At 35.8% G+C, this 15,613-nt stretch overlaps 1 protein-coding gene across 6 annotated transcripts in view; it reads left to right on the top strand.

The window, feature by feature from the left end:
* The window catches only part of lrch1 (leucine-rich repeats and calponin homology (CH) domain containing 1), a 45,450-nt gene extending 31,964 nt beyond the window's left edge, over positions 1-13,486 (top strand). The window contains exons 14-20 of one of the 6 annotated variants that reach the window (XR_013798474.1): positions 1,265-1,321; positions 1,442-1,511; positions 5,876-5,985; positions 6,120-6,257; positions 6,864-6,941; positions 9,847-11,028; positions 11,459-13,046. Coding sequence is in view for 5 of the 6 variants with exons in the window: in XM_079619908.1 (XP_079476034.1) it covers positions 1,265-1,321; positions 1,442-1,511; positions 2,790-2,903; positions 5,876-5,985; positions 6,120-6,257; positions 6,864-6,941; positions 9,847-10,128 (849 nt within the window). In the remaining variant the exon portion in view is untranslated. Of the gene's footprint in view, positions 1-1,264; positions 1,322-1,441; positions 1,512-2,789; positions 2,904-5,875; positions 5,986-6,119; positions 6,258-6,863; positions 6,942-9,846; positions 13,047-13,227 lie in introns of those variants that run through there. The other 5 variants (XM_079619909.1, XM_079619908.1, XM_079619907.1 and 2 more) reach the window with 5 other exon arrangements.
* The last annotated feature ends 2,127 nt before the right edge of the window (positions 13,487-15,613 follow it).

Here is a 15,613-nt window from a genome sequence, read left to right as displayed (position 1 = left end):
CAATTAGGACATTTAAGTAGCTTTTATAAACATGCTGTAGAAAAAAAAAACATTACTGGTGTGCATCTTGAGACAAAACAATGCCACTGACATATTTTAAGATATGTCAGTGTAAGTTGTTTTTAGTTAAAACAGTTAAAACACATATTTTATAATATGAAGATATTTTGAGAAATGTGTTTGGTTACCAACATTTTTTATGTTATTTTATGTTTGTTTTTTAATACTGTGCATTAAATCATTCACAATAACACTAGAATTTGATTGTGCTGTCATCTGTTGCAAAGAGTGAAGTACTCCAAGCTCTGTTTTTACCATGTTTAAGTCCATATAATAAGTGATTTTCACTTAAAGGTCCCATATTGTCAAAACTGAAATTCCCTGGCTTTTTTTTTTTCATGATTACAGGTCTAGGGGCTATGTAACTACCATATAAGTTTCAAAACAGTCAATCCACAGACAAATGCAGTGCACAAAGCTTGCATAAAGTAGCTGTGCCTTTTCACAAGCCTTTGTGACTTCCGTAAAAATGTGACGTCATAACTACTCAGTCACCGCCTTCAGTCACCCACCACCCCGAACACTGCCCACCGTCCCTCCCTCCTTTTGCCCAACCGCTAGACAACATTGCGTCCATGCCAATGATGAGCAACAACAACACGGAAGCATGTAGAGAAAACGCTGTTCCGTCGATGGATGTCAGGAAACTACATCATTGCACAGGCTTCTGAACAGCCAATCAGAAGAGAGGCTCATGAATATTAATTAGACAGGACAAAATCGACCTGTTCTTAACAGAGCTCCTGAGAAAGGAGCTGTACAAATATATTGAGATGGTTTTTGGTACTTCTACTGCAAATATATGTTCTTAATGACATCAAAACCTAAAATAAAACTCCAGAAAGTGTACAATATGGGATCTTTAATATACAGTATCTGTCATATTTGTGGTGCTGGATGCATTTGTTTGTTTTAATTGTGTAGTATTAATTCCAACATATTGGTCCATGTACTTTTAGTCCATAATGTAGCCTGCATGAACTGAATAGAAATTAAAAGTAAATTTACTCATGGGGATTGAGACTCATGCAATTATCCAATAAAAGAGGAAAAACAAACAGTTAGAGACCGAGAAAGAAAGACTGAGTCATATCGAATCGAGTCAGAGAACAATGATGCATTGTTTCACTATGTCTAAAGAGCTTGTTTGTTAACATCTTACATCATCTCAAGAATCTCACAGCCTGTTTTTTCTCACTCATAGGGTGACGTGATTGGCCAGGAAGGATCATATGATAGTTGTGAGATCCAAGTTACCGAGGTAAATCTTTTTAATGTTCCCATGGCTTTGCTCTGATCATAATGTGCACTTTACACTTATAAAACTGAATTTGACTTGGTTCAGTGCACTTGTGCTGAGTGTGTTTGTGTCATGTACCAGAATGAAGACAAAACCCCAGTTTCCAGCCCCACACTGAGCTCGCCTCCCTTTGGTCTGAAGCCCAGATCAGGTGAGAACAGTGTTTTACTAACACACATGGTGCCAATGCGCTGGTTGGCATGGGTGGCTTTTCACTTTAGAGGATGGTGCACATTTTGTGCTCTCTCATTATAATCAGCACATTTAAATAATAAGAGGTCGAAGAGTTTGTGTATAAAGATCTTTTTACCTGTGGCAAACACCTGTTATCCTGTCAAGCTCATAACTGTCATGCAACATTACAGTCGGGCTTTTTGTGCATACATATACTGCTGTTTATTATTACTCTCTTGGCTTTGGGGGCTAAACTGCATCTGGTTTAGAAAATAATACATGGCAACTGAATATGTCCTATTTTCTTTTTATTTACACATCAATTTTATATATTCCATCCACAAAATATACCATTCATTACTAATGTGTACAGTTAAATAAATAGACAAAACAACTTGCTTGCCTTTATCTGGATGCAGTTTAATTGATGTAGCTGTTTGTTTAGCTGCCTAGAGGCTTCTTGCTTCCCCCTCTAACATCTAAGCTAGTGTTTGCATCATTATCTGTGATCTGTTATTTATGTCTAACATTAAAAGGATAGTTCACCCAAAAATTAAAAATTCTGTGATCATTTACTCACCCTCAGGTTTTTCCAAACCTGTGTACATTTCTTTCATCTGTTGAACACAAAGAAAAATTCTATTTTTGAAGAATGTGGGAAACAGAACAGTTCTAGGGCACCATTGACTTCCATAGTCTTTTTTTTTTCTACTATGGGAGTCAATGGTGCCCCAAAGCAGCCTGGTTACAAACGTACTTCAAAACATCTTTCTTTGTGTTCGGCAGAACAAAGAAATGTATACAGGTTTGGAACAACTTGTGAGTAAATGATAACAGAATTTTATTTTGGGGTGAACTATCCCTTTAACAGCATTATCATGCCCAGAGTCTGACATAAATAATAGTCATTTGTACCAGGCGCATAACAGCATGACAACAAACTGGTACTGAAATACTGTTAACATTGACTTCTTTTGTTTTTAATATTTCTCTTTTGTGTTGTGCTTTGTTTACGTGTCACTTTGCTTTGCATATCTTCCTGTTTCCTTCTCTTCCCTTTTATTTACCTGTTTCCCTGAACTCCTGCTTGCCTGCTTGTGTGCTCTTATTACACAAACTACTGTTGCTCGGCATCCTCCCGTTTTCTGACTGATACCTGAAACCCCTGCCTGTTTCCTTTGGTTTTCCAATGAAAATCCCTTGTTTGGCTCCTCCTCCTACTGGCACTGGCCTTTATGTTGATACCTGCATCTAGCTTCGCCCTCTGTGCCATGCTCGACTCGGCCCTGTCCCCTCCCACTTACACAGGCCCTGCCCACCGATAGAGACACGCCCCCTAGCCCAGCTGAAGGAGACATGCCAAGCAGTGGTAGGTCTGCTCAATGTATCGTCCTGTACAGTCACATTAGTCTCTTTGTGTTTTCTTGTCAAAGATGAAATGTCAGGTGTTTTTATTCTTCTTTGTAATATTATAATTTGCTAATTTTTATTATTTTATTCCCTTTTTTGTTGATTGCTAAGGCATTGAGTCACTATCATAGAAATGTGAAGAATATACCTTTAACCCTAAATATTAAATTGCATGAAACTCATTCTGTAGTCTTTGTACTACAGGGTGTTAAAGCCACCGCCTAAAACACCCAGAACACCCTAGCCACCGCCTAACCATGCTCTAGTACACCCAACTCTCTAGCTATCACACACAGTAGCATTGTCTAATAACATCCTGAACACTCTAGCAACTGCTTTGCAACGCTCTGGAAACCACTCACAGTACCCTAGCATGATGGCAGCAGATTTTAGCTTGGCAAGCATTACTTTCATTATCCTCAGACAATGTAAACATCTAGTTTGTCCAACTTTTTGTCTCTTTTAATGCTTGAGTATCAGTTTTTAGAAATGACAAAGATGGCTGAATACTTCAGCCCACTGCCCAACATTTCACTGTCAACGGGTGTTTGGTTGGCTCAGAGAATTTGGCATCTTTTTGAAAGTTCATTATGTGAAAGAAATGAATTAAATAATTATTTACTGTCAAGATTCACTAGCACCAGCTTCCAATTAAAGGCTTAGTTCACCCAAAAATGAAAATGCTCTCATCATTTACTCGCATCGTTCCAAACCTGTATGACTTTCTTTCTCTACGGAAGACAAAAGAAGATATTTTGAAGAATGTTGGTAACCAAACCGCATTGCCTTCCATTGTTTGACAAAAATAACTGAGACATTTCTCAAAATATCTCCTTTTATGTTCCACATGTCAGTAAATGAGAATAGAATTTTCATTTTTGAGTGACCATACCTTTGAGCTTAGTAAAATAGTCATGACATTTTTTTGTATGAAAGTAAAAAAAAATTCTGAGGTTTGTGGTGTAGCATTAAAGGGTCTTTTAAGACTCAGGAGTGAAAGAGCGGATGTGGTTGAGCTGAAATTTGGGGTGGCCCAGTGGCTTTAAATGGAGATGCGTGTATTTATAGAGCTGCTATTTTGAAGCATTAGATAATGGCCTCAGAGGGAAAATCAGACCTCCATTTAAGAGGAAATGCTTTTAGAGGATGAAAAACTGCCAGGAGACATGTGTACTTGCTCATCGTCTTACAAGAAAGAGCTAGTAATGGGGGGGGAAAACACTTCAGTAATGAATAGCTTTGTACTAATGGGTCCTATTGAACTTCATATTAGGAGACTCGGTGGAATCTGCTGCCTTTTTACATGATCTAAACCAATTGTAAGTCTTTAAACATAAAATGTCTACACTGAACTGAGAGTACTACACTCTTTTTGGTAGTTAAAATCCTTACCAGATTAGGCAATTATGCACTTTGTGAATGATGTGGTGTTCGGATTCTACAGTGGTTTATTTCTGTCCATAAGATGAATACTTTTAGAGAACTTGGAGAATTTGTAACTTCCTGTTAGATGTCAGAAATTCTCCTGTGTTTTGTTTCTTTCTTTGACCTGTAAGTTTGTTGATAATATTCTGGAATTCTCACTGTCTTAGCACACGATGTAACCGCAAATGCGAGAATGAATCTTATTCTTGCCAATACTGGGTTGAATTTATATGTGTGTTGCTCTTAGAGAGATGGTGAGATAGAAACTAAAGTTTAGTTTAGAAACTCGGTTTGCTATTGGTAAATAAACAGATAGCCCCACCCCAAAACTTACGCCATTGGTTGAGTCAGTGTTTCTATGTTAGCCTGGCAGGAAAAAATAAGTATACATAAACATAATAAATACACACGTTTAAGTAAGTAAATAGGCTGTAAAAGACTTGCCCCTGAAGCATGAGGAATGACTTTTAAGCCATCTTTTTTTTCTCCCTGATGCTAACACTCATACACACAAGTTCAGCCATCTACATCTGGACATTCAATAGACTTCTACTGTTTTTACATACTGCTAGTTATCTTATCTGGATTTTTACAATAAAAAACAACTTTATTTACTTTGTACTATTGTTTACCAAAGGAGAGTTTGTCAGATTTAGCTAACTTTGGTGTATACATTTGCCCCAAAAATGTTTAAGTAGGTACACGTTCATGTTTTATGGGGACTTTCCATAGACATAATGATTTGTATACTCTACAAACTGTATGTTTTAGTCCCTTACACTAACCCTACTCCTAAACCTACCCATCACAGAAAACTTTCTGCATGTTTACATTTTCAAAAAACATAGTTTAGTATGATTTATAAGCTGTTTTCGTCACAAAGATTTCAGATATTGCCATCTTTGTGGGGACATTTTGTTAGGTTTACTGGGACCACACACACACTTTTTTTTTTTTTTTTTTTGTATTCTGCCCAGAGAAGTCTAGCATATGCTTGCTGTATTACTGTACATCAAGCACAGAAACGGCTCCAGGGCTTTAAACTGTGAGACAACAAAAAAAGGGAGGAATGTTCTGGAATAACATCCTTTTAGTGTTCCCGTCATACTCTGTCCTCTTCCTTTCGTTTTTTCACAGGATGAGTAGTTATGCAACTACAGAAGCACATTCAGATGTGTGGAATGAAGTGCTGTGCTCTTGTCTTTCTCAATCTTCATTTCTCTCATGTCTAGACCAGTGCTCCCCCTTGTGGGGAAATATCATATAATAAAGGCTGTGAGCTGTCAGATATGGAACGTGCCTTCAAAGTTCAGAATGTGAAGAAAAAGCAGCATAATGCCAGAAGTAGTGACATTTAATGTCAAAATCGCGATATGTAACCTAAAGTTGAAAGTTTTCGGATATCATGATGGATTTGACTTTAAATTGTGTCTTTATGCATGTGGGAATAAGACAAGAGACATAATGTGCTCTGTGCAGACTGATGACGGTTCAGTTGTGTGACAGTGTTTTTCAGGACGCAGAAGACTTTGGAATCAGTGGATCCTCAGTTCACAATGAGGAGAAAGATGGAGCAGCTCAGAGAGGAGCTGGAGCTCACAGAGCAACTACGAGAGGTACGAAACACTCACACAGAAGCGAAGTATATCAACTAACTGTAGTTAGCTTGACTGACTAAAAATGACCCCACAAGATTTAAGATTTAAATGAAAATGTTTTATTTATTACCAAATCTCATTGATTTTGCCAGAGTATTGAGAGCAGACTGAAAGTAGCTCTTCCTGGAGATCTGGGCTCCTCTCTCATGGATGGGGTCGTGCTTTGTCACTTAGTCAATCACATTCAGCCGCGGTCAGTGGCCAGTATCCACGTACCATCCCCTGCCGTGGTGAGTCCTCTCTGAATGATCCACACATTCACACAAACACTATACACTACCGTTCAAATGTTTGGGGTCAGTAATATTTTTTTTTAAGTTTCAATTTTTTAATTTTCTTATTCTACATTTATTAGTAAAAACGGTACTATTGAGAAATATTATTACGATTTCAAATAATTTTCTATTTTAATAAATGTTTAAATGTGTTTTATGCCTTTGATGGCAAAGCTTCATTACTCCAGTGTTCAGTGTCACATGATCCTTCAGAAATCATTCTAATATGCTGCTAATTTGATGCTCAATAAACATTTCTTATTACTATCGATGTTGAAAACCGTTGTGCTGCTTTCACCGTGATACTTATTTTGTTCAGGAATTCTAGAAAGTTCAAAAGAACAGCATGTATATGAAATGGAAATCTTTTGTAACTTTTTTAATGTCTTTACTGTCAATTTAGATTAATGCATCCTTGAAGTATAAATTCTTTCAAAAAAATGAAATGTTTTGACCCCAAACGTTTGAACAGTTGACTGAAGTGTGTGTTGACTGAAGTTCGTTAACCTGTTTTTTCTCTCTTTTTTTTATATCTGCACATGGACACGTTAAACCTTCCAGCCCAAGCTTAGCATGGCTAAATGTCGCAGAAACGTTGAAAACTTTTTGGACGCCTGCAGGAAAATGGGAGTCCCTCAGGTGAATATGTCATTCTTTTTTGTGAATGCCAAATGAACTAGATCTGTTTTTTCAAGGGCCACTGTTTGTACGGGTTTTGCTGTTACTACCGGTAGTCTCTCATGGACTATCCTAAATTAAAAGCATTCATTTACTGGTATTGGTGGGGTAAAATTACCTTTTCTCAGTATAAGAAGTCAATCTCAGATTAAATATATTGTTAGTTTTACTGAACGAAAGAAGCACAATTTATTATACTATTTTTGTCTGATTCGGTTGCTTAGTTGAAATGTATTATTACTGACAAACAGTTTCTAACAGTTTCAGTCTTTCCCCATTATAGTAAATATGAGCTCTTCTTGTATTCATATTTCCTACATAGAGAATAGCTGCTGGTATTACTGCCAACTGAGCTCTTTAAGAGACTGTAGTCTAATTCGAATTTGGTGAAAATTCACCCTGTGACTCTGATCCTATACATTTCACAGATTATAACTTGTCTGTCATTGAAGTGGACTGTTAATGGGTATTTCCACTGAATTTCCTGACTGATCTAAATCTCTTTCTGAGAAACCTGCCCGATTAGTTCAAATGAGTTTTTGTGAAAATAAACCTGTACACCTAGGGCTTCTTAAAAAACAGGTTCTGGTTAAAAACATGTTATCACTTGATGACATAACTGATTTTGATCATCAGCCACCCCTAATCTGATTGGTTGAAGCAGCTGAGATTGCCTCAAACTGGCCTATGATCAGTCATGCCTTTAAACGTTTTGGAGCCTTGTGTTTAGCAGCTTCCAAAACCTCCTGGACCTTCTCTATTCAATAGATTTGGGGGGAAAACTGATCATAGAACAGCAGTAACAGGCACTTTCTCACAACCTCATACTAGAGCTGCATCATGCCCTTGTGTTAAGATGTTATCATCATGGCTTTAGGCTTCATCCATTTCCAGAGCTTCATTCCATCCTGTTTCTGGCTCTGACCTGCTCTCTGATAAATGATCATGTTTCTTCGAGCTGTTACAGAGAGGGATAAACAGACAATGGAATATATACACATGAGTGGAATGAATTTCTGTGTAAATCGTCCATAAAATCATTATTTCAGTGTAACAACTTGCGTAATACATTATCCTAAAAACACAAAACTAGAAGCAATTAGTTTTTGTCCAAATTAGTAACAATGAGCAGAGCACAACGACCATGTTCCTTTGAAACATGGACGAAATGTGTGTTGTCATATCTCTTTTTGTGTGCATGTGGTCAATTTTGGGTCCACTTTTTACATTCTTGCTCAAACTGTGCAAAAGTTTCTATTGGTTGTGCCATCCTACCCTCCAAAAATGGCTATTCTACCATATCAGTGGCCTTTCTAGTAGGAACCCAGATGTTGTCTTCATGTCTTTATGGGTTGAGCTTGGTCCAAGCCATTCACAACGGGCTGTTCTGATGAACGTGCCGTACAGGAACCTTGTAGTTGTCATAGCTTGTGTCTGTAGTAGCAGTAGCTACTACAAGTCTGCATGGCAGCTAGCTTTGTCATTATGTGTCTTTTGTGTTTGCTACCCTGTTACGTGTAGCTGATACTGTTTAACAGGCTATACGGTTAACGTGTTTAGGGATAATGTGGCAAGCCTTGTTTGTTTGGCAACTTCTGGTCTTATATAGGTTCATACAGTATGTCATTGTTTTTATTATTAACTTACTAGGGGTGTAGTGTAATTGTTGAGTTACGCACTAGTGTAGCTTGGCCTGCTCTCTTGCTTTGTACAGTTTTTAACGCTGTGGCTTGACTTGTGCCTGGCATATGCTCACTACTTCACATGCTCTGCTAACCACCATGCTAACAGCATCTGTCCCAGCCGCAGTAGGCAGTAGGAGGGTCCTTTTTGGGAAATGGTGCCATTTGTGCTTGAAAATTTTAGGATTTTTTTTCCTACTTTGTTTTACAAGGTGAAAAATATGATTTTTTTTTTTTTTTTTTTTTCAAACATTATTATATACGCTATTGTTCTAAAGTTTGGAATCAGTATGGTTTTATTTTTAAAGAAATGAATACATATTCAGAAAAGACACATTAAGCGGTTTAAAAGTGACAAAGTCATTTATATTTCCATTTTTAAATGTAAGCAGCACAACAGTTTTCTTGAGCACCAAATCAGCATATTAGAATGATTTCTGAAGAAAAACAAATGTATTTGCACCACCACACCACATTATTTTACATTTATTTATTCCCCTTGAAATCACCACAAAAAAAGTAATCACCATTTTTGTGTCTATAAACAGCTGAACTATTGAGATTGATGATTCCAGTGTGTGTGAGCGAATAGAAATGCGTGAAATACTGTAATATATACCTTTGTTTGAACCATGTGGTCAACAAAAACACAAATATTATGAAGTCATTTATATAGAGGTAAATGTCACAGTGAAACAGGTTGAACAAAACACTATTTATAACCCATGTAATAGTAATGAACGAGAATATTTAAATTGACTGAGATTTTGATGAAAAACTTTTGTTAACAATACTTAACAATATTTACAATAATGTTGACAATACATACTAAATCTAGTGAAATGTATCAAACCATGTGATTCTGTATCTTGTTAACTAAAGTCAGTCATGGGAACATGCATTTTTTACACATATGGCACCGTTTCCTGAGAATGATCCAGAATTCGTACCGTTTATTGAGCTCAAAGCATTTTACCTTTGACCTTTATCACTGTCTAATCACCTTCCTTATCTTTCTCTGGTGCCGAACGGATGATCTCTCCTCTTCTCATTTCTCCTCTTATTTGGCTTTATTTTCCCTTTGTTTCTCCCTCCATCTATACTTCATTCTCACTCTATTCTCTTCTCTTCTTCCTTCTCCTGGTTCTCTTTGTCATCCCCTCTATATTTTGAATCTCTCTCAGTCCTCTCTCTGTTCGGCTTATGACGTTCTGCAGTGTAACCTGCGTCCACTCTGGGCCGTGGTCGCGGCCTTGCTCATGTTGGAGAGCACAGGAACAAGGCAGAAGGAAGGAAAGGTGGAGAGTGGCAGGGAGAAAGAGACAGAGGTCAAGAAGCTTATCCCCGAGTCCACTCAGACTCCACCTCCTTCCTGGCAAATATGGGATCTGATTGGCTCAAGTCTGCTGCACGTTTTCTGTCTGGTGATGCTGTTTGTGGCCTACAGCTGGAGTGAATTTAAATAACACACATGCACTAAAACACACAAATAACACATTACAACATTTATTGTCTTAGAAAGCACATTGAACGTCTTAAAATGGACACTACCTGTTTTTTGAAAGAAAATATGTATCCCTGTCAGTTGGAGCAAATTTTATTTGTAAAAACGTATATATCTTAACTTGGCTATGGTGAAACCATACTTAACACAAAACATTTTTGTAACACAACATGTGCTCCTTAATACAGGAACTTGATGCTTTCATGTTTGAGGAAGTATTATTTATTAGTTGGCGAATATAATATTTATTAGTCTTTGCAAAATGCTAAGGAAACCATCTTTAAACAGACTTTTTGCAAACATTTACGCTGGAGGTGGACTGAGCACTTTAATAAGGAATGACACATGGCCACGTTCTCACTCACTTTCAGTCTCTCTAAATCTTGTTGCAGAAACACTTAAAAATGAAGGTTCTTTATTGGTTCCATGAAGAACCTTTAACATCCATGGCATTTTTATATACCACAAAAGGTTCTTTATGGTGGACAAAGGTTCTTTAGATTATATAAAATGCTCTTCACACAGAGGAAAAAAAGGAGTTTTGAAAAAATAATTCTTTCGAGAACCCAAAATGGTTCTATGGCATCACTGCGAAAACTCCCCTTTGGAACCTTTATTTTTAAGAGTGAAGTTGAATTTCAACAGTCATAACACTGAACATTTAGCTGGTCCTCTTGAAAAATTCACATATAAACAATATAAGTGGTATAGTTACTAGCATCTGCATGACAAAACTAAAATAATAGAAACGGAAATGGAGGTTTTGCCTCATGCCAATCATGCCAATGACCAGCAATGTATCACCAGGAATCAAGGTCTGCTTCAATAAACTATTTATAGATGATAATATGAGGACACTAGAGTAAGTGAAGGCCCAGATGTCATTAAAACGATAGCTTTGCTTTGCACAGAAGTCTTGTACGGTGAGGTTATGAATATTAATCATTAGCATAAGGGCTAATTAATCTGTTGGATGTAAAAAGCAGCAACTTTTGGTTAACAGTGTTTTTAAAAGCAGCAGTCAAGGACTGATCTTTTCAAGTTGATGTGTTATTGAAAATTATTAAATATCATGCACAGTCATACATGATTACAGTGTTATTTGATCCAAAATACCATCAATAGCATTGTCTTTCTCCTTATGAGAGAGATCCGAATAGGACTAATGGATCGTTTCTTTAATTTCCTGTTAATCAGAAAAGCAAAATGACAGAGTGAACCAAATCTATTTTTTAATTAATGTAATATGCACAATTCCACAGATAGGTGACTAATCCAAACCAAACAATGAGGAATAATGGGCTCTTCATGAAGATTTTCTTTATGTATTCTATCAGTGATCTGTAATAAAGGGCTGAGACAGGTTTTTAAATTATGATAAATCAGATTTACACAAATTGTATGAGTTCAATAATTAAGTGCAATCTCTGTTGTATGTAATAACCTGCTGTGAAGGTCTGTGCACAGAGTTTCTCTTGATTCTAATTGGTCTTTTCTAATTGGATCCTCTGATTCTATTTTAGGTTCTGATCTTTCTCTCGCATAATAGAATGACCTTGTTCATCTCATCACAGATAAAAGGAATCATTAAAAGGAGCTGTTAGCAAATGAGCCGACAGTGATGTCACTGAGGCCTCTTGACATCATTTCCTCAAAATATAAAACACTTTGAACCTTATCTATACGATCACATCAGTTATAATTGGTACTGCTTTCATCATCCAGTTTGACAAAAAATAAAAGGCAATATTGACTCTTCGGGACCTTTTGTTTGGTATAATTTCCCAGTTGTTTCCTCATTTCTCAAAAAAGCTACCAAATGCAAAAAGTGTTTGCAAAAGGCTTAAATGAGACTGCATGGGATCAGCTGCTTCTGTTTGTCCAGATCTAGACTCTTTGACTCCTCTCAGTGTTGAATTATGTGCAGTGCTGCTGCTTATGGACTTTGTACGGCGTTGGTTTTTATGATCCTGTATATGAAAAGGAATAAATGTACAGTTCAGGTTGGTTTTCTCTGCTTTGTGGTTGTTTCTTTAAGACATTTTTGTCTTGCAATTTAGCTCTTGTTAATGTTCAAACGTTTGGAGTCAGTAATATCTTGTTTTGTTTTTGAAAGAAATGAATGTATTCAGTCAGGGCTCAATAATGTATTGAGTGTCAGTAAAGAGTTTTATAATGTAACAAAAGATGTGTATTTCAAATCAATTCGATTTCAAATAAATGCTGCTCTTTTGATCAAAGAATCCTGAACAATTTCCACAAAAGTATAAAGCAGCACAACTGTTTGTGTAACTTTGATTTAAAAAAATATGAAATGTTTCTTGAGCAGCAAATCAGCATATTAGAATGATTTCTGAGAGATCATGTGACACTGAAGACTAGAGTAATGATGCTGAAAATCCAGCTTTGCCATCTCAGGAATAAATTAGATTTTAAAATATATTTAAAGAGAAAGTTATTTTATTTGTAAAAAATATTTCACAATATTACTGTTTTAACTGTATTTTGGATCAAATTAATGCAGCCTTGGTGAGCAGAAGAGACTTCTTTCAAAACACAAAAAAACTGTTATTGACCCCAAATCGTTGAACAGTACAGTATGTGTGTTTGGGCTTTAGTGTCTGAGATGCAAATATTTTATATATATAATTTTTGATTGTTTGAATAACTGATATCATATTTGGCATCACTGCTAAATGAGGTGAGTCTTTATGAGTGTAATTAACTGCATTTAGTGGCAAGTGCATTCAGTTTTAATGTCATTTTATTTCTCTTCATGGTTTCCACTCCTTTTGACCAGTCAAATGTACAGTTGTTGTGATTACTAGATTACAAGGATAAAAAAAAAAAAAAAAATTGCTCTTGATAACAATTAAATGTAAAAAAAAAATAAGGATAATTCACTTTTTAGAACATTACATGACTTGAGATTTAAATAATTTGGCATTTCATTAAAAAAACTTCTTCATGCCTGAAAATGTCCTTATAACTGTGGGGACCCTGTCTCTTTCCTCTCTGACTAAGCACTTCATGTGTCCTCTTTGTGAATCTCTCTCTCCAGGATAAATTATGTCTGCCACATCATATTCTGGAGGAGAAGGGGCTGATCAAAGTTGGCATTACTGTACAAGCTTTGCTGGATGAGACTTCCACCAACCAGACACTCTTCACATGAGTCACACACACACAAACACACACTATTCCCTGTGGATGGACCTTTAACACCAGATGATTTTTGAGAAATTCCCTGGACACTGTCCATATAATCTTTTTATCGTAGCTGATCTTCAACTGCAGGTATATGCTCATGTTTTCCTCACTTTCTTTACTTTTTTATTTAGTACTGTTATGTGATCACTGTTGCCCAGGCCATAGTCGTGTATGCAAATTTAGCTCAAAAACTAGCTTAACATATGAAATTCCTTTATTTAATATACATATTTATTAAGCAGCTAGTTGAGAGATGCACAATTCCTGATTTATATATATATATATATATATATATATATATATATATATATATATATATAAGTGTGTGTGTGTGTGTGTGTGTTTAGATTATATGATATTTGTGTTGGGCCTTTAGTGATCTAGATTTAAAACACTCATCCTCTCAGTTTTAATATTGTTTTTTTTTTTTTTGTTTTTTTGATTGCGAACACACAATCAATTCAACAATTCTCACAACTGTAAAGACCATCTCAAAGCTACACACCAACTTGAACAAATCTCAAACTTCCAGGTCAAAATCTAATTTTAGTCAAAATATTCTCTTTTGTTAGAATCAAACTTTGGCATCACAAACAAATAACAAATACACAGATTATTTTGTTAGATCAAATCACAACACTGTAAAAAAAAATCTCTGGGCAATAATATATTCGGGAATAATTTTTCAGCTAAATGTATTACAGTATACAACATAAAGGAAAGTGCAGATACAGTAAAATATAACAATGAGCTTTAGAAAAAAAATATTTCCATTACACTAAAGTGATCTTACAGTAGATGAAAAGCACTAAATACCAAAGAATTGAATATGAACCCGGTATGCAACACAATACAGTATACTGTCAATTACCGGTGCATCCTCTGCACTTTCGGCCACATGTCATTACATTATACAGTACTATAGCAGTTTCTTGGTCTTCTGACAAAAGACCTCCTCTACCTCCCTCAGGCAGTCTTCTCTCAGTTCTGCAAAAATATTGTACAATATAGCAACAAATTAATTTGACAATCACAAGGTTGATGGTGTACAGCATGTGCTATAGTTTACTGTACATACAGTAGAATAGTAATAGAATTGTAATTATACTGTGTGTAAGACGTAGTATTAAACCCCTGTAGATGATTCTTTCAGTTCTCTTTCCAGTGTTAGGATGCTTTTACTAAAGCACAATCACCTGTGCTCCTATTTATATTATTCTGAGATTTGAGATTAATTGAGATTTGAGATGAATAAGTTATAGTGTGTTGGCAATCAAGAAAAACTGTAAACCACTTTTTTACTTTTTTTTTTTAAACTTTTTTTTGGGAGCCATTGATGTTTGTCTCAGGGGAAGTGTGGCCTCACTATAGTTTTATACACTCTGCTCTGCTTGCCTGTCAGTCAGGTATTATATCACTAAAAGAAAATGTCTGAGTGTGTTTACAGTAGAACGCAACATACCTTTCTTTCTTTGTGTATGTGCATTTGATATCTTCAGGAGAGTGTTTCTTTTGTGAGAGTTAGAGAACGGGAGCACATGTTTGCACTTTTTGTATGTAAGTTTGTGTGTCTAAGGACATTATTATTATTCTTTTTTTACTTTGTTCTACTTGTGTGTACCGTATTTGCTTACGGAAAGTCTGACGTCCAAAGCTTCATCTCCTCATAGATTCAGCCACGAAACAGACCAAAACATTTGAAGCTGGAATCTCACTGGAGATTATTTGACAGTTGCCAAAATGATTTTCTTATCAAACTGATTTACAAACATAGGCCTAATCGTTTTATACAGTTCTTTAAAGGTATTTTTAAAATAAGAGTTTTGTATTTGTAGAAGGATTTGTAATGTGATATTGGTGTGTGAATGTGAAAAATGTACAGAGCATTTATATTTGATGTGCTTATTTTAGTAAGAATATATTTGGTTATTTTACTTGCGTTTAAAGCACAATTTACTTTATTAATGTGAACTGACAGGGCAAAAAAAACAACTTTTATTATTATTTAAGTTCTTATATGAAAGCAATTATAACACTTCCATATACAGTATCATTTCAGAGACTTATTCATGCGAATAATTACAAATAAAATACATTCACAAGGATTATCCCTTTAATTGGCAACAAATTTCTCATTTGATTTCTCATTTCAAAACTTATTCACATTTTTATTCTGTAATTAGTAACAAAACATCTGGCCAGAAGTTTAAACTCCAAAAATACTGTCATAATTTGAT

This window comes from Phoxinus phoxinus (genome assembly GCF_949152265.1).
Source record: "Phoxinus phoxinus genome assembly, chromosome: 7".
NCBI classification, from domain to species: domain Eukaryota; kingdom Metazoa; phylum Chordata; class Actinopteri; order Cypriniformes; family Leuciscidae; genus Phoxinus; species Phoxinus phoxinus.
This window is presented reverse-complemented; position numbering and strand designations above follow the sequence as displayed.